Source organism: Sorghum bicolor, chromosome 8 (assembly GCF_000003195.3).
Source record: "Sorghum bicolor cultivar BTx623 chromosome 8, Sorghum_bicolor_NCBIv3, whole genome shotgun sequence".
In the NCBI taxonomy this organism is placed as follows: domain Eukaryota; kingdom Viridiplantae; phylum Streptophyta; class Magnoliopsida; order Poales; family Poaceae; genus Sorghum; species Sorghum bicolor.
The window spans coordinates 57,426,432-57,448,663 of record NC_012877.2 but is presented as its reverse complement, the minus strand read 5'-3'; the positions used below and the strand labels follow the sequence as shown (position 1 = coordinate 57,448,663).

The 22,232-nt window shown below is 44.0% G+C and overlaps 3 protein-coding genes and 1 long non-coding RNA gene across 4 annotated transcripts; all 4 read right to left on the bottom strand.

Moving 5' to 3' along the window:
- LOC110437623 (putrescine hydroxycinnamoyltransferase 1-like) lies at positions 2,979–3,713 on the bottom strand. The gene has a single exon (XM_021466113.1). It carries the CDS (start codon positions 3,711–3,713, stop codon positions 2,979–2,981), a length of 735 nt encoding a protein of 244 aa, XP_021321788.1.
- LOC8068141 lies at positions 6,101–7,523 on the bottom strand. Its single transcript, XM_002442349.2, has 2 exons — positions 7,125–7,523; positions 6,101–6,923 (listed from the first exon to the last, which is right to left on the bottom strand). The coding sequence occupies exons 1-2, from the start codon at positions 7,227–7,229 to the stop codon at positions 6,375–6,377; spliced, it is 654 nt and encodes a 217-aa protein (XP_002442394.1). The 5' UTR covers positions 7,230–7,523; the 3' UTR covers positions 6,101–6,374.
- Positions 15,258–17,017, bottom strand: LOC8068140. Its single transcript, XM_002442348.2, has 2 exons — positions 16,775–17,017; positions 15,258–16,606 (listed from the first exon to the last, which is right to left on the bottom strand). The coding sequence occupies exons 1-2, from the start codon at positions 16,865–16,867 to the stop codon at positions 16,055–16,057; spliced, it is 645 nt and encodes a 214-aa protein (XP_002442393.1). The 5' UTR covers positions 16,868–17,017; the 3' UTR covers positions 15,258–16,054.
- LOC110437459 lies at positions 18,945–20,130 on the bottom strand. Its single transcript, XR_002455515.1, has 3 exons — positions 19,816–20,130; positions 19,422–19,704; positions 18,945–19,302 (listed from the first exon to the last, which is right to left on the bottom strand). It is a non-coding gene; the product is annotated as an uncharacterized LOC110437459 (long non-coding RNA).

Here is a 22,232-nt window from a genome sequence, read left to right as displayed (position 1 = left end):
ATCTGGATAACTGGATGCATGACCACACCTTTGATCCAACCAGTTGAGCTAAGCTCACTTCCTATTGCCCGATGATCAATTGAATCAAATGTATGCCCAAGGTACAAAAAGGAGTGCTAATTGTAATACTAGATGACACGCATTTTAAAAATATTCCTTTCTTTTAAGGTGATGGTGATCTTGTAACAATGAGAATGTGATGAAAAAACAAAAACAATGGCAATCCTCCTCCTCGTAAAAAAAATGTCTACGTTTCTTGACGGAACAAACACTAGATTTCCGTGGGTTTTGTCGTAGGGTGAAAAGTTGGAAGCGTTTTATTAGGTACCCTCGACCGGTCACTTTCTTCTGCTGAATATCTCGTGACAAAACTGATGCAGTTATTCTTGTAATGAGACCAGTTTGTCCCTCGAATTTCGTCTGAGAAATTCATTCATAGGTTTGCCTGGCCACAACGTGCCGAGACAGGATAGGGCCGGTCGCAGGCACACCTCGGTCCGGTCCGTTTTTCCAGATGCCGTGCCTACCGTACGCCTGTTATCCGGCACAAAGGCAAGTGAGCAGCAAGCCGAGTGACTGTCGCTGTTTGTTGCTTCCCGCTCTCTCGAAGGAAAAAACTTTGGATTATGTAAGATTAAAGGCATAGCGTGATGGCCAAGACTAAGAGAGGGGGTAAAAATGGTGTCATTTCGCGCTTGGCGTATGTAGCTGTAGCTGTCAAGCGAGATCGCGCATCAGGTGGTGTAGGCCTTGCTTTAGTTCGCTAAAATTATTGGCTTTGACTATAGCACTTTTTTTTTTATTTAGTACAGACTAACTAGTCTCAAAAGATTTATCTAATAAATTATAGATAAATTATATAATTAGTTACTTTTTATCTATATTTAATACTTCGTGCATGTGTTTAAAGATTCAATATTACAAGAAATCTTAAAAAATTTTAGAAAAAAAAACAAGACCATAGTTTAGCAATAAGCATAAACGCAAAATTCCAGCAGCGACAAAAGAACACTGAGGTCGTGAAACCGACACGTTGTTTGGAATTTTGTTGTGGATTGGGTGAGTTTTCAGTAGATCTTTTCACCACGCTTGGCGCGTGGACGTACGGGGGTGTTTGGCTGGAGATGATAAAATTTAATAGTGTAGTATTTTTTATTTTAACAAATAGTGTCTAATTAATTAGACTCAAAAGATTCGTCTCGCAAATTATCCTGTAACTGTTGTTTTAGTTTTACAAATAAGTATAGAAGGCAAGTCAACCGTGGAGAGGCAAGTGCAAGTGCCTTTTGCGGATGGGCCACGGGTGTTGCCCCACGGCCCATTGACGCAGTGCGTGCTCCCCTGGTGGCGTGCATGCGGAGGCTCGTGGGCCCCTGCGCAGATCTATAGCATTTTTATTTTTATTTTTATTTGACAAACATTGTACAATCATAAAGTAACTAGGTTTAAAAGATTCATCTCACGATTTACAGGCAAAGTGTGCTATTACTTTTTTGTTTTCATCTATATTTAATGCTCCATTCATCTCGTGAGCCGTGTCCCAGCGATTTCTACGAGAACAAAAATCTACCGACTCATTCGTATGAGTCGGAAGGGTTTCCCCAAGCGCTGGCGAGCCGCGTGCGGCTGCTTTCTTCTTCCTCCGCTGGTGACGCCGCCGTCGCTCGTCCAGGTGCTTCAAGCGCTGCCACCGGATTCCATCCAAATCGAGACAGGAAAGAAATACCGCGTCACGTTCCCGAAGCAGCCGCTGCCCCCCGCACCACCAGCGGCATGCAGCTTCGCCCACGACACGACACGTCGTGGTGGCCGTGGCGCGCCATCCTTCCGCTGCCGCGTGCCGACGCCTACCAACTCCAGCATGTGCCTTTGGTGGCGAAGCATGCTTGTGCCTTGTTCAGTTCCAAAAAATTATGGGAAATCGACACTGTAGCACTTTCGTTTGTATTTGACAAATTAAATATTTTCCAATCATAGACTGACTAGGCTCAAAAGATTCGGACCGTGCGCGAGGAGGAGGCGGCCCGGCCGGCTGGTCCAAGCCGTCGTCTCGGCTGCGCCCGCGACGACGACGACGGCGGCGGCAGTGGCACCACTCCTCGACCTCACCAAGCTTGCCGCCGTGTGTAAGTATTAATCTTTTGCTAAGCTCACTACAAAATCTCTAAGCAGTGGCGAATCCAGCTCGAAAAATGACCTAGGGCGGATTTATACTATAAAATTTTGGCAAACCAATGGTAATATAAGTTAACGAATTCCATAAGTTGCTTTGGCAACATAATAATTTGACCAATATTAAAGTTTTCAGCATATATTTTCCACGTCAAAATTAGAGAAGTTTGTTCCTTAAATTAAGAGAAGCCATACATACTAATACTAATAGTTCTAAAGTGACTTCACCAAATCATTCGATGATTCATCCTTAATCAAATTTTAAACAATTAACTATGTGAAAAGGGCAAATAAAAAATGAAGATACCTACAGCCCGGCGCAGGTTCTTAGGTTCCGCAAGTTTTTGAATTAGCGAGAGAGACGGCCAGAAAGTCAGAAGTCGAGAATCGCGAGAAACGTGAGAAAACCCGATCATATTCTTATTGCGTTTTGTGGGCTGTGGTTTTCTATATGGGATGAACTACACATGATGGTCCAAAACGTCTAAGGTGTCTTCAACCTTATACTTTAGGAGTCTCTTTTTATTTTGTACTAATATCTAAAATTTTCATAGAGTTTCAGATAAACGCTTTGAGGACCTAGAGCGGCCGCCCTGGCTCGTCCTAGTGGTGGATCCGCCAATGTCTCTAAGCATGCATCCTTGTCACTCTGCTTCTCTTTTATCAATTTAATTTGTCTTGCACGTAGGATCTTATCGCAGGGGGTATGGAGACAGCAGCATCAACACTGCAATGGGCGATGGCGGAGCTGATGAGCAAGGCCGGAGCGTCGTTCATGGCGAGCTCCAAATAGTCCGCCAGCGACCCTATGTACTCGTCGGCTCGTCGCTCGGTCGAGCGGCGGCGGCGGCGGCGGTGACCTTGCCGGCGACGGTGTTGAGTGGGCTCGAGACGATGTCCTTCACCTTGGTGACCGTCGTTGATGTCAGGGCGACGGCGTTGCCGAAGAAGACCCTTGGGAGAGGAGGACACATGCGCGAGCGCAGGCAACCCACCCCGTAGATCTGAGAGTCCTCCGTTCCACTGAGGCGTTTCGCCTTGCATGAGCACTGCCACACATGTGCCACCACAGCGCTGTAAGTGGAGACTTTCTTGTTGCCGCCGGTGATGGCGCCGGCGGCGGCACCTTTGAGCGCATCGACTTGGTCCTTGGAAATGGGAAAGACGGCGGTGTCGAATGGCAGTGGCACGTCCATCGTCGTCTTCGACGGCGCGCCGCCGCTACCATGCTGCCGGGGGTATTCGGGGTGCTGGAAGCGCACTGCCGGCGGCGAACATCCGCGGAGCAGCGTGCGGTCCAGGCATGGCTGCAACGATGTGGTCGCCTCACTGTCGTCGTCACCTCTTGCAATGGCAGCCCACATCTGCAATGGCAGCGGACGGCGGTGCGTGGAGAGCCGGTGCTCGCGATGGAGTCCCTCGCGACTTTGATCGGCTGTGGACGGCGGCGCGTGGAGGGCCGGGGGTTTCTGACGCGAACAATGGAGCATATATAATGCGAAGAAAAGTTTGGATCGCGCGTTGGACCAGGAGACGCGCATGATCGGGCTTTTGCCAAGCCGTCCGCGGCTTGGCAATTATGCCAAGTTTGCTCTCTCATTTGCCAAGTTGCCCAAAATGTAAACTCTAAATGCAAAATTGTTAGATACCTCATTTTGTTATTTTTGACAAATTACAAGAATGCAAACCCCAAATACAAAACTGTTGGAGATGCTCTTAGGCCTTTTTAGTTTCCAAAAAAATTTCAGATTCTCTGTCACATCAAATCTTACGACACATGCATGGAACACTAAATATAGATTAAAAAAATAACTAATTGTATAGTTCGTTTGTAATTTGCGAGATAAATCTTTTGAGCCTAATTAGTCTATGATGGGACAATAATTACCAAATACAAACGAAAATGTTACAGTATCTAAAACTAAGGCCTTGTTTAGTTCCGAAAAATTTTCGGATTTTTTCTATTGTAGCATTTTCGTTTTTATTTAAACTATTTAGGATCAAAAGATTCGTCTCACGATTTACAGACAAACTGTGTAATTAGTTTTTTTTCGTATATATTTAATGTTTTATGTATGTGACGCAAGATTTGATGTGACAGAGAATCTTGAAAACTTTTTGAATTTCGGGGTGAACTAAACAAGTCCTAAAATTTTTCTACGAAACAAGGCCTTAATTGTGAGTGGGGAAGGACAAACAAAAGTGCGACGAGTACTGTCAGCACATCAACAACAGATATATAATCTCCTCTTTGCGCTTCAGCTGATGATCTTGCGGCGAGCAGCACGATCTGATCGATCGGCAAAGATTTGATTTTTCTCAAAGCCGCAAATCTTGAAGAATTGTTGTCCAAGCGGCTGGCAACAGGGCAATTGTACGTCCACCAGATAGAAAAAGCATAAAACACATGCACTAGCCAGCATATGTGATACTACTACTGTTATTCCATTTTGCCACCATTTCCTGAGACACCGGATCATGGCCACACCGACGCTATATGGCTATAGCCATGGATTTCGTATATATATAATATATCAGAAAAATGCGACGGGAAAATACTGTTGGATTGGTTGGATTGTGTGAGGCCTGTGTTTGGTTCTGGTTTTTCGTTGTTCGCTTGAGCTTATCAGCTGAATCTGCCAGCCATTCAGCAGTGTTTTTCTCTCACAATAAATCAATCAACAGTATTTTCTAACATGGCTTATCAGCTAAACAAACAACAAACGCTCAATCTACGCTACAGGTAGTGCTTTGCCACTTCCAAAATAAGCGCTCTCAAAGATTTTGTTGGTTTCCTAGCGCATGGACTTTGGCCAAAACCTTCTCCCGCCACCATCCTAACTCAATCACGCTCCAATCTTCTGCTACGCTACCCCGTCCAGAGAATTGGTCTAGCCTTCACCGCTATCACCTTCTCATTCACCATCACCACACCTCCCATGCACCACATCTCATCTTCCATCGTCGTCACCCATGCTTTAGACCGAACTTATTAATCAACTAAGCTGCTGTATCCATACCTAATATTAATTGAAGAAAAAAGGGGTTATTTCAATAAGTTGTTTTTTTTTACTTTCCACAATATATTCATGCACATTCCTATCTCATATGTGATCTGGACTCATAACTTATAAGCATACAAGTTAGAACGACATGTGTCCAGTGACAATGCAAAGTTCAATTCCCAGACATATTAGAACAGAAGATGCAATCGTTGAATAAATCTTTGAGCCATAGATCGTTACGCAATAAGTTCTCATGGTCCTTACAATATATATGCACTCGGTCCTTTTTTAGCAACACGAGGAGCCAGGCCTGCTGATCAGAACACGTTTGGAGTATTCACTATAAACATGAGTACTTTAATTTGCTCATGTTTTATTGATCTTGACACTTTTGCCCTTGGCACCAGCAGACCATCCAATGGCCACTTGTAAATTGTCTCACAAAAAGTGTAATCTCAATCCTTGCTCTATCTCTTTTTTTCTTACTTTTGACACGCGCGAATGCAAAATCCTCTGCTTCTGCTACAATTCAATCAGGACGTCAATCATCAGAGATGCCCTACTTTTCCCTAAATATGTGGTCCACTAAAAATTTCAGGATTCCAAACTAAATTTTTGATGTTTTGAACACCACATCTATTATTGGGCATCAACTGTAACTTTACAGTTTACACTGTAAAAAATGGTGTTCCCTTTCCTTTACACAATTACGCTGTCTACTAGGACGCTAGGTGCTCTCACTTTTTCATGTAGCTGTAGGCTGTAAGTTCCTCTGCCTCTTCCAGTTTCACTGCCTGATTATTACCACCTTTTACTGCAAACCCTGTTTTCGTCACCACCTTTGCAAACACGAGTGGAACTGAGAGTACCAAGAATCTTGAACAAATAGTGGCAATATTATTACTCCTGAATTCGCACTAGTCTGAAGTTCTGAACATTATTAATCAATCAGGATGCACTCATTAGTCATGATCAATTAACATCTGTGGATCAGGAATCAGGATTAGGACACAACCGTACCCTTCTTCCCCGGACTCCATTGGCCACCTAGCAAACACACAAAAGGCAAAAACAACAGAAAAATAAATAAATAAAAAACTAGTGGCTGCTACTGCTTCTTCTACAACACAACGCAACCTGGTACAGTGTGATGGACATCGACATGGACGGTGAGCTGCTTGCTGCAGCTGCAGGTTTTCATGTCATCCTCAGGCTGAGGTACTGCTGGCACTGCAGCAGCCACGGCGCGTGCTGCCTCATCATCATGCCTTCTCCAAGGTCAAACGCCACGGCCCTCTGGCACGGCGGCGGCGGCGGCGGCGGCGGCGCGTGGAACACCGCCGGCCCGTCGTCGGAGTAGTACTCGGCGGACGACGGCGGCGACGACGACGACAGGACGCTGGCGCCGGAGCAGTCGGACCCGAAGGGCGAGGAGGAGCCGCCACTACCGGCGTTGTCGCGCTGCCTCCTCCTGTGGTTCTTGCGACGGCTGCCAGTGCCGGCGGCTGATGAGCAGCGCCCGCCGATGGCGAGCGTCAGCTCTAGCTCCGTGCCGGCGGCGTGGTCGTGGTCCTCGTCGGCACTGACGATGTACTCGTCGGCCGGGAGCTGCAAGTTCAGCGCCCGCCGTGGCTGCTTGCTGCGCCGGCGGGTGGTGGTGGTTAGCAGCGCCGGCGCGTCGACGTCTCGGGTCAGGTCGCTCATCAGCTCCCTCTGGATGCGGTACAGGCGGTGCAGCTCGTGGACCTGATGATAGGACGATGGTTGCCAAGAAAGAACAATGGCGATGATCAGTAGCAGTTCATACATACACAATCATTTTCAGGACTAAAGAAATTAACAAGTAGCTAGCAAGCAACGGTGTGATGAAGAAGAAGAAGAAGAAGAAGAAGAAGAAGAAGAAGAAGAAGAAGAACCCAAGTTTCTTGGTGGTTTATTAATTATTACCTGCTGCCTGAAGGTTTCTTCGTGCTTGAGCATGGCCATCTTCATGACCTCCATGTCGCATTGCCTCACGAGCTGCTGCCTGTCCATCATCATCCTCGTCGCCATAGCCGCTCTCTCTTCTTGCTCGATCGAGCTTTGGGCCTTTGGCTATATCGATCCGGGTGAACAGATTCTTCAGTGCCGATCGAGCTGACGCTGAAACTGGAACTGGAACAACACACGAGAAGGCTGCTCAAGGAGCGAGAGAGCAGGTGTTGTGGTGGTTCTGAAACGACCTTGGGGTGGCAAGGCAAGGGGAGCGCATTTTATAAACACATCCTCCAACGCCCATGGAGGATGCCTTTCCGTTCACTAGACACTACTAGGGGAGGGATAAAATTTTGCATGCCAGAGGGAGAGAGAGAGAGGGAGAGGAGGCCCGGGCAGCTGCATGCATGCACCCTGGCTAATGGCACACTGTCAGTGTCTCTGACTGGCTTGCTAAGCTAAAGCATGCATGTAGGTGCCCCTTCCAGAGCAGACAGGCATGCAGGAGTCCAGTTTAATCTTCTTCTACCTCGTCGCCCCATGCACGCGAGGGGCCCACTTGCATGCATGGACGGACGGACGGACCCAAAGCAACTGGTACTGCGAACAAGGCAAAGGAGTGCATTTCAAACAGTGCACACACTTTGTGAGTAGTATGTATGTGTGATGCAGTGTATTAGAGTACATGTGTAGTGCCATGATCATTGCTAGCTTTGTGCAGTTTGTTTAGTACATATATGTAGTTTCCTTCTCTCATGTGTGTGTGTGTGCAGGCAAGTAAGAAAGATATTCCTAGTGAGATGGGGAGCTGTCAGCTTGTCACTGAAAACAAGCAAAGGGAAGTAGCATATGAGCTGATGATGATGGACGAGGATATATGAGCAATGCGTGCGGCTCCTCTCATTCAGTGCTACCTGCATTATTGCCACATTTGCAATGTTGCGTAGATATATAACTGGATGCATCTATCCAAAATGGATGAATCTAACAAACAAAGCCCATATCTTTGGCGAGCGGGTAGGGGGCAATTGTAGTTCTTGTCTCTGTGCTGGAGTTGGAGGTTTGCAGGAGGAGCAAGTCAGCTGAGAAGTGAGAAGGCAGCAAGCAAAGGCTGGTTCATTGGATGGATGGATGCAGAGTTGCAGAGATCCCTTTGGCAGGAAGCATGAAGCAGCAATGTCTGCTGCACAAAATGCTGAGAAAACTGATTTGATATTGCTGTAACAATGCATGCGCAGTTGGGCGTTGCTTCATCAAACAAACTGCAGTTGCGTATCCTTGTTAGCTATGGTGAACGCTTCATTGCAACGGTGATTAGATTAGCAAGAGGATGGGTGAATGGATAGATGGTGGTCCGAGGGAGGACAAGACAACGGTGCACGCTTTGCCGGCGGAGGGAGGCGCAACCGTACAATGTTCTAGGCCCACAATGGAAGAGAGAGAGTGTGGTGACTGATGAGGGAGAGACATCCTCCTTTCTCGGCTTTCTCTTCTTCCTCCTAGTGCAAAAAAGCCCTTTTATGGATAAGATAAGACATCTGTCCGTTTGACACAGCAGTGCCGGCCTACTTGTTCCCTTGAAAATTTCATGCATGCATGTAAAACATCTGCCAAGAAAAAAAAAAGAGATTTTGATTTCAAACGTTTGTAGCTAGCTAGCAGGGGAAATACTAGTAGGTAATCCCCACTTAGCCACTAACAGAAAAGAGATGCAAAAGAACCACTTGTATTTCCTCAATCATTCTGACTTACTACTCCTTTACAATTAATTAACTGCTGCTTATACGAAGCAGTAGCTCCAATGCAAAAACTGCATTCATCATCATGGCCAAACAAGGCCCAAAAGGTGTGAGTGAGGCTGCTGAAAAACAGTAGAAGCTTTGTAGGTAGGGGAGAAAGTCGCCTCTCCCTCTCCCTTTGCATACTTCTAAAGCTAAAAGCCTACTTTCGTCAGGAGTTTTGGGGGGCTTTTTTCCACCAATTACTCCATGATTTTCAGGCCGGGAAAAGGAGGCCGGCCGGCTAGCTCATCGATTGTTTCCTCTGCAAAAGCAATTGGCCAGCAGAGTGCAGTGGGGTGTGGAGCTAGCTTCTCAAAAGCATATATCCGCCAACTAGAACAGCATTTTCTGAACTCAAAAGACAAATAGGGCCAGGGGCACTGCTTGTAGCCTTCTCGGCTCTGCCTGCTGCTCTCCTGCAAGTTCGTTCATCGACACTACTGAGATTTTTTGTTTCTGATGAACAGAAAGATTCGTCAAAAACATGCAATGGTTATCTGGCTGCACCGGCCTGTTAACTGAATTTTGTTGCAGATTTGCATGAGCTCCTTGACAAAAACATGTCTGGCTGTCTGTTGCCCCTGTCGTTATTCTGCTGAGGCTCACTTCTTCTCAAGCTGTTTTTTGGTCTGAATGATCCAAAACATCACCACTGATGCAGACTTGCTGCATACAGGCTACAAGTCAGTGTAGCAAAAGAACAATTAACCTCTGAGGACAAAATAAACAACACCAAAATTAATTAAACTGGCCTCGTACTAGCTAGCAGCCAATGATAAAGTAATCAGGGAGCACAGCATGGCATGCATGCTCCATCGCACGGGCATGCTGGCTAAAATTCAGTGCTGAACTTTTCAGAGGGGAAAGCAGCACATCGGTCGCCGCGAAGAATTCAGCAGGCTGCAGCCTCCATTCTGTCGGCCCTCCGCCACACGGCCACCTCGGAGCCGCGGCCGTCGTCATCATTCCGGTCTCCTGGAAGCCTGTGCCGAGTATGTGAGTAACAGCTGGATTAGCTAGGGCAAAGCCATGGTGGGTTTAGGTTTAGGTTTAGGTTTATGGGGTGTGGACTACTGTGGAGAAATGCTGGTGGATGGTTTGAAAGAAGAGGCGATGCGAGCGTGCCATCATGACTGTCATCATCATTGCGTAAGGGGCAGAGTGGGTGCGAGTCTACACCATGCCTAGAAAGGCTGGTGCTGCCTGTGATGGAGTATTGCAATTTGCAGGAGTGTTTGGGAAATGCAAATGATGCACTCTCAAAAATTCTTGAAACGTGCCCTAATTAGCTGCAATGGATTCCCTTTTCTGGTACCATATACTGCACTGGGCAGAGCACCGTTTGTAAAATTTAATATCTTTTCTGAGAACCAAGTTCAGGAGTTTCTTGGAGCAGTTGACGAGTGGCAGACCTAGGATTTGACCAAGGGTAGGACCAAATTTAAGTAGCAAAACTATTTGGGTCGAAGATCAACTCTCATATCAGCTCATTGAATTGTGCTACATGAGCATTGAGAAAAATAATATGTCTAAAGTCTTGTTCCTCTGTGTCGTGTTTTCACAAAAAACATGAGCACATCGCTCGCAGGTAACTAAATAAACAGTAAATAATATTGCTGAATAAAACATAAAAACTTCATATAAATATTTCGGAATTCTTAGGTTTGAGTGATTGACAGACTACACATAGGCTGGTTTGATGAAGATGATTGACCCAGAACTAGAATATAATTGTGAAGTTCGAGCAAGTCGTGTGTGTGTGTGTGTGTGTGTGTGTGTGTGTATATATATATATATATATATATATATATATATATATATATATATATATATATATATATATATATATATATATATATATATATATATATATATATATATATATGAATTGAAACTAATCCAGGCAAGGAGAGCAACCACTATATGTTGTAGGATATAGATTGAAACATGCATATACATCTAATATCTATTCGAGAATTGAAATACGTACAAATATGAATGCACATGCATCTTTCTCCCCGGAAGGCTGAAACGACCAGTTGATCTTCTCTATCTGCCAGACAACTTGTTCACTCAGCTCCAGACCGATGGAGCAGGTCATGTGAACGGTGAGCCACGACTAGCCTACTGGCTCTAGGCTTGGATCCACCCATAGTTGACCCAGAGTCAATACTATTACTATATTAAACTAGCAAAATAGTCTGCGCAATTGCACAGCTAAAATTAGTATTTTTTTTGTTCCAAATATTGGTACAAATATTGATTAGCTTAGCACAAAGGAAGTATCGATCCGTACTAACTTGAAATTCTGCTACTTCAAATATGCATAGCCAATGATTTGTAGAACTAGTTTTTCTTGGCATGTCAATGGAAATATCATTTGCATATGCAATCCTATGCTTATTTCAGAGTTGAAATAGTAATACAAAAGAATGTATAATGAAGCAACATCCTATATGTGCCTTCTCCAACCATAAATATAAATATTTTTCATATTAAAAATTCTCCTTAAATGTAAACATATATTGCGTCATTATAACCGTATTGTTTTATAAATAAAAATTGAGTTAGTTCCTACTAGTTATGGTGGTATCATTGGAAAATGTAGCCATTAATTGCATCTTTATAACCTTGGGGTTGATTGAAAGCATCACTCATTTTTCGTCCTTAATCTAACCTAAAGTTCCTCCTTAAAAAAATGTAGCACACACTTCCAACCTTATGCAAATATGTCGGCAAGTATCGATGACCTATTAGTCGAAAAACAATCATTAGGAAGGTGACATGTACAACGTCAATCTATATCTATATCTCTTATCAAGATAAACCCCACTAGCTATTTCTCTTGACATGCAAAGTGTCCACATCAGCATTCACTAGAACATCCCATTAGCACATAGCACATTCAATTATCTCGCTATGCAAAGTGTCCACATCAGCATCCACTAACACATCCAACTAACATTCAAGCTATTCACATAAGCAAACCACATCATTTGTTCACATGTATTGTTGCATTATCAACACCATACATATACATCTCCTAATTCTTAGTGATTAACACTATAACCTATATGTATTTCTTCTCCATACCCGCGGCAACGCGCCGGAAATCCTCCTACTTCATTCTACGGAGGCTACCTATTTTGATTTCTATACTTATATGACATTATAGATATTGGTTATTTTTCCTATAACTTTGATCAAGATTTTTAAAAAATTGACTTGGGACAATTCCAAAAGTAGCTATATTTTGGAACACTGGTAGTATATCAAATTAACCTCAGCCTGGATTGTTTGACCCACGTAACTAGGAGGATTTCCCGCGCGTTGCTGCCGGTATACAATAGAATTTTATTTGATTCCATAGAAAATAAATTTAACTAGATTAAGACTGGCAGATGTGCTATATATTGCTTCAAATCATTTAAGTATAGAATACTACATAGTTGCCTAGAATATCTGTCTTTGTTCCTTTGAATGTTTAATTGAATGTTAAACCATATTTGAATATGCCTAAAGATGAGACGTTCTGTTTTATATCATTAGGAACAGTTAGAATCCAACAAATGTATCGACATATTGGTTTGTCAAATTTAGCGTATACTTGTATCTTTTGTAGAAAATGTGAAATCAGCTTACTGACATGATTGATCTTTATGTGGGCTATGCCATCACAGAGAAATATACAAAAATGACTAATAAGATATCAAAGATTTATTTCACATGTTATATATATAAGATAATATAAGGAAAGGAGGAACTGTCAGATGAAAAACACCCGATGGAACACGCATAGCAAGAGCAGAAGGGATTTTCATGCATGGCAAAGCCGAGGAGCAGAGGGTGCAATTCACCGGTGGTGCCAGCGAGTGGTCATCTTCACGTAGGCTACAAGGCAAGGTGCTGTGGGCTGCGGCTGTCAGCACGACGACACGCCACAACAAACCTGCAAGGAAGCAATAGCTAATCCACACAAATTAAAGGCCGGCAACGAACTCCACTCAAATCCAAAAAAAACATGAACAGGACCATAATTCTTGATACATTGCATAGTACATTTAGAAGAGGAGCTACCTTGTGCACATAATCTTTAATCCACCTAGAGGCTAGAGGATCTCGCATGTATAAGTAAGCAAGGAGAAGAACATATATATACACCATCTAAATGCCATCATGAGGACTCTTGATGTATACTATTGATTATGAGGGAAAGTGGAGCAAGCATTTAGCTGAAACTGATGTTGATTGTTATCCATGTAGCAATTACTTGATGTTTTCTATGGGAAGAGGAAGGGGAAGGGGTAGGGGCGAAGAGAGAGAAGGGTTTCGTGCACGTGATCTGTGGCTACGTGCATGCATATTAAAGACATTTGAGATTATTAAATGATTTTCTAAAAAAAAAGAAAAGAATGATGACATGGCACTGTGTGGAATAGAGGATAAGTGGATGATGATGACAGGCTTAAGGAGATGCTAGAGAATTAGGCTAGTGGAGTTTTGTTTTATAAAAGTTATAGATTAGAGGTCTAAATCTTTCTTCTTATAACTATTATTAGTGTATATTATAATGGCAGTGTGGATAATTTACCAAGTTTTATGTGTAGGATTTCTGATTTTGTAAGCCTTGAGAATAATGTGGAATAATCTCTTTTTTTTACCAGACACTAAAATAATAGATGTTGATGCTAAGACATACCAGAAAGAAACATGGTCAATGTGACTTGCAAAGTCATGCTGCCACCAGAAAAAAGACGCAGATATATAAAATCAAAGTAGCAAGTGCAATTACTATAAGCACAATTAGTTAATCAATCAATAGGAAACCAGGATTCGTTACAAGTCATCCATGACCCTGTGGAACCACTCAGGATTCAGATGACTGTTCGAGAACCGACAGGTTTTTTGGCACGCACGATCGCCACCTGAGCGGCTGAGCCGCAGCGCACCGAAAGAAGAAACATGAGTGGGGAGGAAGCGAAGGCAGGCACAGGTAAGGCAGGCGCAGAAAAGAGGTGGCAGGACGGGTCCTGAAAAGACGAGAACCGTGATGACCTCACACTAAGGCTTGTTTAGTTTCCAAAAAATTTTGCAAAATTTTTTCAGATTTCCCATCACATCGAGGCCTTGTTTAGTTCACCCTGAAAACCAAAAAGTTTTCAAGATTCTCCGTCACATCAAATCTTATGGCACATGCATGAAACATTAAATATAGACGAAAACAAAAACTAATTACACAGTTTAGCTATAAATCACGAGACGAATCTTTTGATCCTAGTTAGTCTATGATTTGATAATATTTGTCACAAACAAACGAAAGTGCTACAGTACCGAAAACTTCACTTTTCACAACTAAACAAGGCCCTAATCTTTAGACACATGCATGAAGTATTAAATATAGACAAAAATAAAAACTAATTGCACAGTTTGTAGCCCAAAAGTGTGCACATTCTCCAGGCCTCTTGTTCCCCCTCTTAAATTCTCATCTCTCTCTCAACTCATCTTCAATTTGTTACTATCCACTACTCGTAGTCCATTAACCCAGTCCATTAACCCGTGCTCTCACAAAGACTAGAATTTTATAGATATATTGTTTTTACTTTATATCAAAATATCTTATAATTTAATTAGAATGGAAGTAGTACATCCGACTACTAATAAATAGTTATTTACATTAATTAAATTGTATATTTTATTTGTTTATTTTCTATTAGATTTAATAGATACTTAATTTGTAGTCTATATCTGGTTATTATAAACTTACTAATTATTATTTTTCAAGAAACTATGTTATCCATGTTATCTAGGTTATTTTTATATTTTTAAAGTAAAAATTAAAGTCCAACATATGTATCATCTGGTTTGCTAAAATAGCAAGTTTGTTATTCCTAAACTTTCGCTTGTCATATATAGCATGTCGTCTTCCTCACTAGCTATCCTATACAAAGGCCGTTGTCGAACTCTATGCTTTGAGTGAGTTTTTTTATTTTACACAATATATAGCTAAATTTTGTAGTTTAGAATATAATTTTACCTAGTCTGTTGGAGATGCTCTAATTAATATATTTTTAGGTAAGTGATATGGGCAAGGTAAATTCGCAGCAAAAGTAACAATCGTTACTATATGCAGATTACATCCACTTCACATCTTCAAAACATGTATGGGGTCAATGAGATTATCTCACCATACAATCCCCTACAAACCATGGAGGACGAAAGCTTTTGCCAAGTCACGATTTTTTTTTTTTTTTTGCGATAGGAGAACTTGTTTTCATTAAGAGGAGTGAATTACACGACATAGCTACGAGAGAACTCTCAAAGCACATATCAAACCACCAAATAAACTAGTGGTGAAAGCAAGCATTTATCAAAAAGAAGACCAATAATAACAGTGGCAAAGTATCCGCTAAAGAATGATAGTAGCAGAGTATCCGCTACAAAAGCCAGACGAACGACAGCAAGGTTAAGTGCTGCAGGACAAACCAATGTGAGAAGAAAGAAGGTGCACACAGGTACAGCAAGGGACTCCACCAGTGGCCGACGACACAACAGAGACCACAGATGACAGGTGCTTTCGTGACGAGCCGTAGGTCATTCTTCAGCGACAAGTATGATGACCATGGGTATCACCACCCCCGACATGCTATCGCCGCTAGGTTTAGAGGCTTCTAAGGCGATGCTTATGTCTAAAATCCGATGTTGAATGGTGCCTCGAAGAAGGTATACGGCACCCTTCGTTCAAAAAAAGGTATACGGCACCCGAAGCATCGCCATCGTCTGCACTAAAAATTTGGGCTAAGGTTTCGCCCAGAACCTCACGCAGCCAAAGGTATCCATGGACCATGGCGGGCCGCCACCCCACAAAGAGGCAGAAGCCGGCGCGTGGAAGACCGCCGGCGCCGGCCAGTCGTCGGAGTAGTACTTGGCCGACGATGGCGGCGGTGACGACAGAACGCTCGCGCCGGAGCAGTCGGACCCAAAAGGCGAGGGGCCCAGCCGCTTGACGATCCGCGCCTTGAGCTCAAGCGTGCCGACGTGAGCGAACTTGTTGGACGACGGCGGCACACAACCTGGTACAATGTCATAGATTGACATGGACGGTGAGCTGCTTGCTGCAGGTTTTCATGTCATCCTCAGGCTGAGGTACTGATGGCACTGCTGCAGCCACGGCGCGTGCTGCCTCATCATCATGCCTCCTCCAAGGTCAAACGCCACGGCCCTCTGGCACGGCGGTGGCGGTGGCAGCGCGTGGAACACCGCCGGCCCGTCGTCGGAGTAGTACTCGGCCGACGGCGGCGACGGCGACGACGACAGGACGCTCGCGCCGGAGCAGTCGGACCCGAACGGGGAGGCGGAGCCGGCGTTGTCGCGCTGCTCTGCTTGTTGTTGCCTCCTCCCGTTGCTCTTGCGACGGCTGCCGCCGGCCGAGCACCGCCGCCCGCCGATGGCCAGCGTCAGCTCCAGCTCCGTGCAGGCGGCGGCGTCAGCGTCCTCGTCCTCGTCGGCACTGACGATGTACTCGTCGGCTGGGAGCTGCAGGTTCAGCGCCCGCCGTGGCTGCTTGCTGCGCCGGCGCCGGGTGGTCATGGACATGGTCAGCTCCGGCGCGTCTCGGGTCAGGTCACCACTCATCAGCTCCCTCTGGATGCGGTACAGGCGGTGCAGCTCGTGGACCTGATGATAGGGATGATTGCCAAGAACAATGGCGATGATCAGTAGCAGTTCATACATACACAGTCATTTTCAGGATTATAAAGAAACAAGTAGCTAGCAAGTAGCAACGGTGTGATGATGAAGACGAAGAAGAAGAACCCAAAGTTTTCTTGGTGGTTTATTATTTACCTGCTGCCTGAAGGTTTCTTCGTGCTTGAGCATGGCCATCTTCATGACCTCCATGTCGCATTGCCTCACGAGCTGCTGCCTGTCCATCATCATCCTCGTAGTCGTAGCTATATCGATCCGGGTGAACAGATTCTTCGATCAGTAGCGCTGGAACTGGAACAGCACACGAAGCTGTTGAAGGAGGGAGCAGGAGGAGGAGGAGGAGCAGGTGTTGTGGTGGTTCTGAAACCTTGGGGTGGCAGGGGGAGCGGATTTATAAACACCTCCTCCAACGCCCACGGGGGGTGCCTTTTCCGTTCGCGCTAGGCACCGGGGGAGGGATAAAATTTTGCATGTATCCCCTCCTTTCAGGCAGCAGGGCAAACAAAGGCAAGCAACATGAAGAGAGAGAGAGAGGAGTCCCAGCTGAATGCACATGCATGCACCCTGTGGCTGGCTAACGCCATCGTTAATGAGAGTTTTATGGCCTATATTTCAAATTAAACATCCATATTTTAGAAACAACGTAGAAAAATTTTATTCTCATAGAACTCGATCTCTTTACCTCTATGAAACTTTTATCATCTTTCTCTTTATTAATATAGTGTCACATAAATATATTTAATGTCTATCTAATAAAACTCTCCTGAGACTAACCCAATGGGCACACTGTCAGTGTCTCTTGCTGGCTTGCTAAGATAAAGCATGCATGGCAGTGCCGCTCGCAGAGCACACAGGCATGCAGGAGTGCAGTTTAGGCCCTGTTTGGTCCCCTTGCTAAATTTTAGCTAGCTAAACTTGCACTTTAGTAGCTAAAGTTCCAAACACATTGACTAAAAAAAAGCTAAAATAGTTTAGTTTCATTAGTCACCCAAGAGTAGCTAAAATAATTTTAGTTAGCTAAAATTTAGCAAGGAGAACCTAACGGGGCCTTAAATCTTCTTCTACCTCGTCACCCCTGCACGCGCGGGGCCCACGTCCACGTGTATGCATGGACGGACGGACGGACGGACCCAAAGCAACTGGTACTGCGAACCAGGCAGGAGGAGCCGATGCTTGGAGGGCATTTCAAACAGTGCACACTCTTTGTGAGTATATGTGATGCAGTGCATTGGAGTACATGTGTGCCATGATAATTACTTTGAGCAGTTTGTTTAGTACAGTTTCGTTCTCATGCATGTCATGTGTGCAAGCAAGAAAATATATTCCTAGTGAGATCGATGGAGCTGTCAGCTTGTCACTGAAAACAAGCAAAGGGATCTGAAGGAAGGGGCATATGAGCTGCTGATGATGATGGATGAGGATGAGCAATGCGTGCGGCTCCTCTCACTCTGTGCTGGACTGCATTATTGCCACATCTGCAATGTTGCGTGGATAATTGGGTGCATCTATCCAAATGGCTCCTGTTCTCTTCAGCCCAGTTGCAGTTCTTGTTGTCTCGCTGCTGGAGGTGGAGGTTAGTGCCGACCTTCTGCTGTTCTCTGAAAAAAAAAAGATAGAAAAAAAATCTGATAACTCTGTGGTTGCAGTTGCAGGAGAAGAGGCAGCAAAGGCTGGTTGGATGGATGGACGGATGCAGATTTGCAGAGATCCCTTTGACAGGAAGCATGAAGCATCCATGTCTGCCCAATTGCTTTGAAACTGATATTGCTGTTGCAATGCATGCGCAGTTGCGGCTTCGTCCACAAATTGCAAATCTTGAACTGTTCCTAGTTATAGTCGTGGATTCAAGTTGATTGCACGGTGTGTTGTTGCAGCAAATTGTAGCTGTCAAGAATGTTGGTAGAAGGTTTTTGCTTCATTTCAAAGGTGATTAGCCGGGGCTGTTCTGTAACTGTAACTGAAACACCTAAGCAAGGGGATGGGTGGATGGATAGATGGTGGTCCGAGGGAGGACAAGACAGCGGTGCACGCTTTGCCGGCGGACGGAGGCGCAGCCGTACACTGGGCCCACAATGTAGAGAGAGAGAGAGAGAGAGAGAGAGAGAGAGAGAGAGTCTTCCTCCTTTCTCGGCTTTGTTTTGGTCTTCTTCCTACTAGTGCAAAAGCCCTTTTAAGTATATGGATAAGATAAAGCACTGTCCGTTTGACACAGCAGTGCCGGCCTACTTGTTTCCTTGAAAATTTCTTGCATGCATGTCACTCAGAGAAAACGATCTGCCAAAAAAAAAAGATTTTGATTTCACGCGTTTCTAGCTTGAGTACTAGTAGGTAATCCCCACTTAGTCACTAACAATCAAAGAGCGGCAAAAGAATAATCCTTTACAATTAATTAACAGCTGCTAATACGAAGTAGTAGCTCAATGCAAAAACTGCATTCATCATCATGGCCAAACTAAGCCCAAAAGGTGTGAGCGAGGCTGCTGAAAAAACAGTAGAAGCTTTGTAGGTAGGGGAGAAAGTCGCCTCCTCCTCTCCGGCCCTCTTTGCATACTTCTAAAGCTAAAAGCCTACTTTGGTCAGGAGTTTTGAGGGGCTTTTTTCACCAATTACTCCATTGATTTTCAGGCCGGGAAAAAGGAGGCCGGCTTGCTCATCGATTGTTTCCTCTGCAAAAGCAATTGGCAAGAGTGAGAGTGCAGTGGAGCTAGCTTCTCAAAAGCATATATCGGCCAACTAGAACAGCATTTTCTGAACTCAAAAGACAAATAGGGGGCAGTGATTGTACCCTTCTCGGCTCTGCCTGCTCTCCTGCAAGCTCGTTCGTTCATCGACACTCCTGAGATTTTTGCTTCTGAACATATATATATATAAATAAAGATTCAAAAACATGCAATGGTTATCGTCTGACCGTTCGCTCCTGCAGTCCTGCTAACTGAAATTTGGTGCAGATTTGCATGAGCTCCTTGACAAAACATGTTGTCTGCCTGTCTATTGTCGCCTGTTGTTCTGAAGTCCTCGCTTCTGCCATTTTTGGTCTGAATGATCCAAAACATCACCATGGATGCAGACTTGCATTCCAGGCAAGAAGTCAGTGTAGCAAAAGAACAAAACTAACCTCTGAGGATAAAGATAAAATAAACAGCTCCAAAATTAAACAGCACTACTGGTCTGGTACTTACTAGCTACAGTAGCAGCCAATGATAAAGTAATCAGGGAGGGAGCACAGCATGGCATGGCATGCTCTGCACTCGCACGGGCAAGCTGAGGGGTGCATGCTGGCTAAAATTCAGTGCTGAACTTTTCAGAGAGGAAAGCAGCTCAGCACATCGGTCGCCGCGAAGAATTCAGAAGGCTGCTGCAGCCTCCATTCTGTCGGCCCTCCGCCACACGGCCACCTCGGAGCCGCGGCCGTCGTCATCATTCCGGTCTCCTGGAAGCCTGTGCCGAGTGCTGGATTAGCTAGGGCAAAGCCATGGGGGTTTAGTGTGGACTAGTGTGGAGAAATGGTGGTGGTTTGAAAGAAGAGGCGATGCGAGCTATCATGACTGTCATCATCATTGCGTCAGGGCCAGAGTGGGTGCGAGTCTACCCCATGCCTAGAAAGGCTGATTAGGACTGGTGTTAGTACTACATGTGATGTAATTGCTGCAGGAGTATTTGGGAAATGCAAATGATGCAATCTCAAAAATCTTGAAATGTGCCCTTAGTTGCAATGGATTTCCTTCTCTGGTACCCAATACTGCGCTGGGCAGAGTAGCGTTTGTTTTAAATCTGACAATTGAACAATATCTTCTCCGAAACCCGAATAAAAGTTCAGGAGTTTCAGTGAGCATTGACACAGAGTCAGTACTATTACTACATTCACTAGCAAAATGGTCTGCAGCAATTGCACAGCTAAAATTACAATATTTTGAGGTCCAGATAATATTGGTACAATTATTGATTAGCACAAAAGGAAGCATTTGACCCGTACTAATAACTTGAAATCCTGTTACTTCAAATATGCATGGTCAATGATTTGTAGAACTAGTTTTTTTTCCCCTTGTTAATGGAAATATCATTTGCATAAGCAATCCCATCTTATTTCACAGGTGAAATAGTAATACAAATGAATGCATAATGAAGCAACATCCTAAATGTACCTTCGATCTCCAACCACAAATATAAACATTTTTCATAATTCAAAATTCTCCTTAAATGTAAACATGTTTTCCATTAATATAACCTTAGTGTTTTATAAATAAAAATTTAATAAGTTCATACTAGTTATGGTGGTACCATTAGAAAATATAGCTATTAGTTGCATCTTTATAACCTTGGGGTTGATTGAAGGCATCACTCAATTTCTTCCTTAATCTAACCTAAAATTTCTCCTTAAATTTGTGGAAGCTATCATATTATGCATATGCCAAAAAATATATATTTTAGCACACTCCCAACCTTGTGTAAATATGTCAGCACGTATCGATGGCCTATTAGTCCAAAAACAATCATAAGAAAGTAGTCATGTACGACGTTATTTTAATTTCTACAGTATACTTATTTTTGCGAATTACAGTAATACTTATTTGCCCCTAGAAACTCAATCAAACACCTGTTCCTAGTCGTGTCGTCTATGTTTATCTTTCCTTTATTTTACTACTACAGACCCATTCTATTTCTATTCTTTTTTTTTTTCTTTTCTAATTCCTGCATTCCAAACCGGCCTTTGCTTAATCTCAGCTTGAATTATTGGACCCGCGTAATCAGAGGCCTAGATTTCTTCATACAACAATTGATTTCTTCTTACAGCAACTAATGGGTACAATAGCAGTGTGCATAACTTATCAACGTGTGTAGTTTTTTTTTAAAAAAAAAATTATATAAGCCTTGAGAATTAAGTGGAATCTGTTTTTGTTGACCAACCAAATACTGAAATGATAGATGTTGATGCTAAGATATACCAGAAAGAAACACGGTCAATGCGACTTGCAAAGTCATGCATGCTGCTGTAACAAGAACAAAGATGCAGATATATAAACCCAAAGTACCAAGTGCGATTAGTATAAGCACGATTAGTTAATCATCAGCCGGAAACCAGGATTGGTTACAAGTCATCCCTGACCTTGTGGAAGCAAGCACTCAGGATTCAGATGACTGTTGGTGTTGGAGAACCGACAGGTTTGTCCGGCACGCACGCTGCCCACCTGAGCTGAGCTGCAGCAGCGCACCGAAAGAAGGAACATGAGTGGGGAGAAAGCCAAGCCTGAAAAGACGAGAACCGTGATGACCTCACACTAACATTTGTAGCCCAAAAGTGTGCACATTCTCTAGGCCTCTTGTATCCCATTCTATCTCTCTTCTCCTGTCCCTCTCCGATTTTGTTATCCATGGAGGAGTTTCTCGAGGACTGGACCGTCTGGACTCAGCTCTCTCTGTCTTTTTTCCCCTGGTTTTCTGGGGTGTATGAACGGTATGCAGTGGTGTGCTTTTTTCTCTGGGTGCCGTTTACGTGGGAGAGTGCGCATGGACACCACTTTTGGGTATGTCATATGAACGTGTGCATGACAAAAGTGCTCATTTTTTAAAAAAGAAAAAATCAGTAAAAAATAGAAAT

What these genes read in the sequence shown, in the direction of transcription:
- LOC110437623 (XM_021466113.1), bottom strand. Translation starts at nt 3,713, where the DNA reads ATGCGCGTCTCCTGGTCCAACGCGCGATCCAAACTTTTCTTCGCATTA.
- LOC8068141 (XM_002442349.2), bottom strand. Translation starts at nt 7,229, where the DNA reads ATGGCGACGAGGATGATGATGGACAGGCAGCAGCTCGTGAGGCAATGC. An exon ending in AAGAAACCTTCAGGCAGCAG is followed by an intron (nt 6,924 to 7,124) that starts GTAATAATTAAT and finishes TCCTATCATCAG; the next exon opens with GTCCACGAGCTGCACCGCCT.
- LOC8068140 (XM_002442348.2), bottom strand. Translation starts at nt 16,867, where the DNA reads ATGATGATGGACAGGCAGCAGCTCGTGAGGCAATGCGACATGGAGGTC. An exon ending in AAGAAACCTTCAGGCAGCAG is followed by an intron (nt 16,607 to 16,774) that starts GTAAATAATAAA and finishes CCCTATCATCAG; the next exon opens with GTCCACGAGCTGCACCGCCT.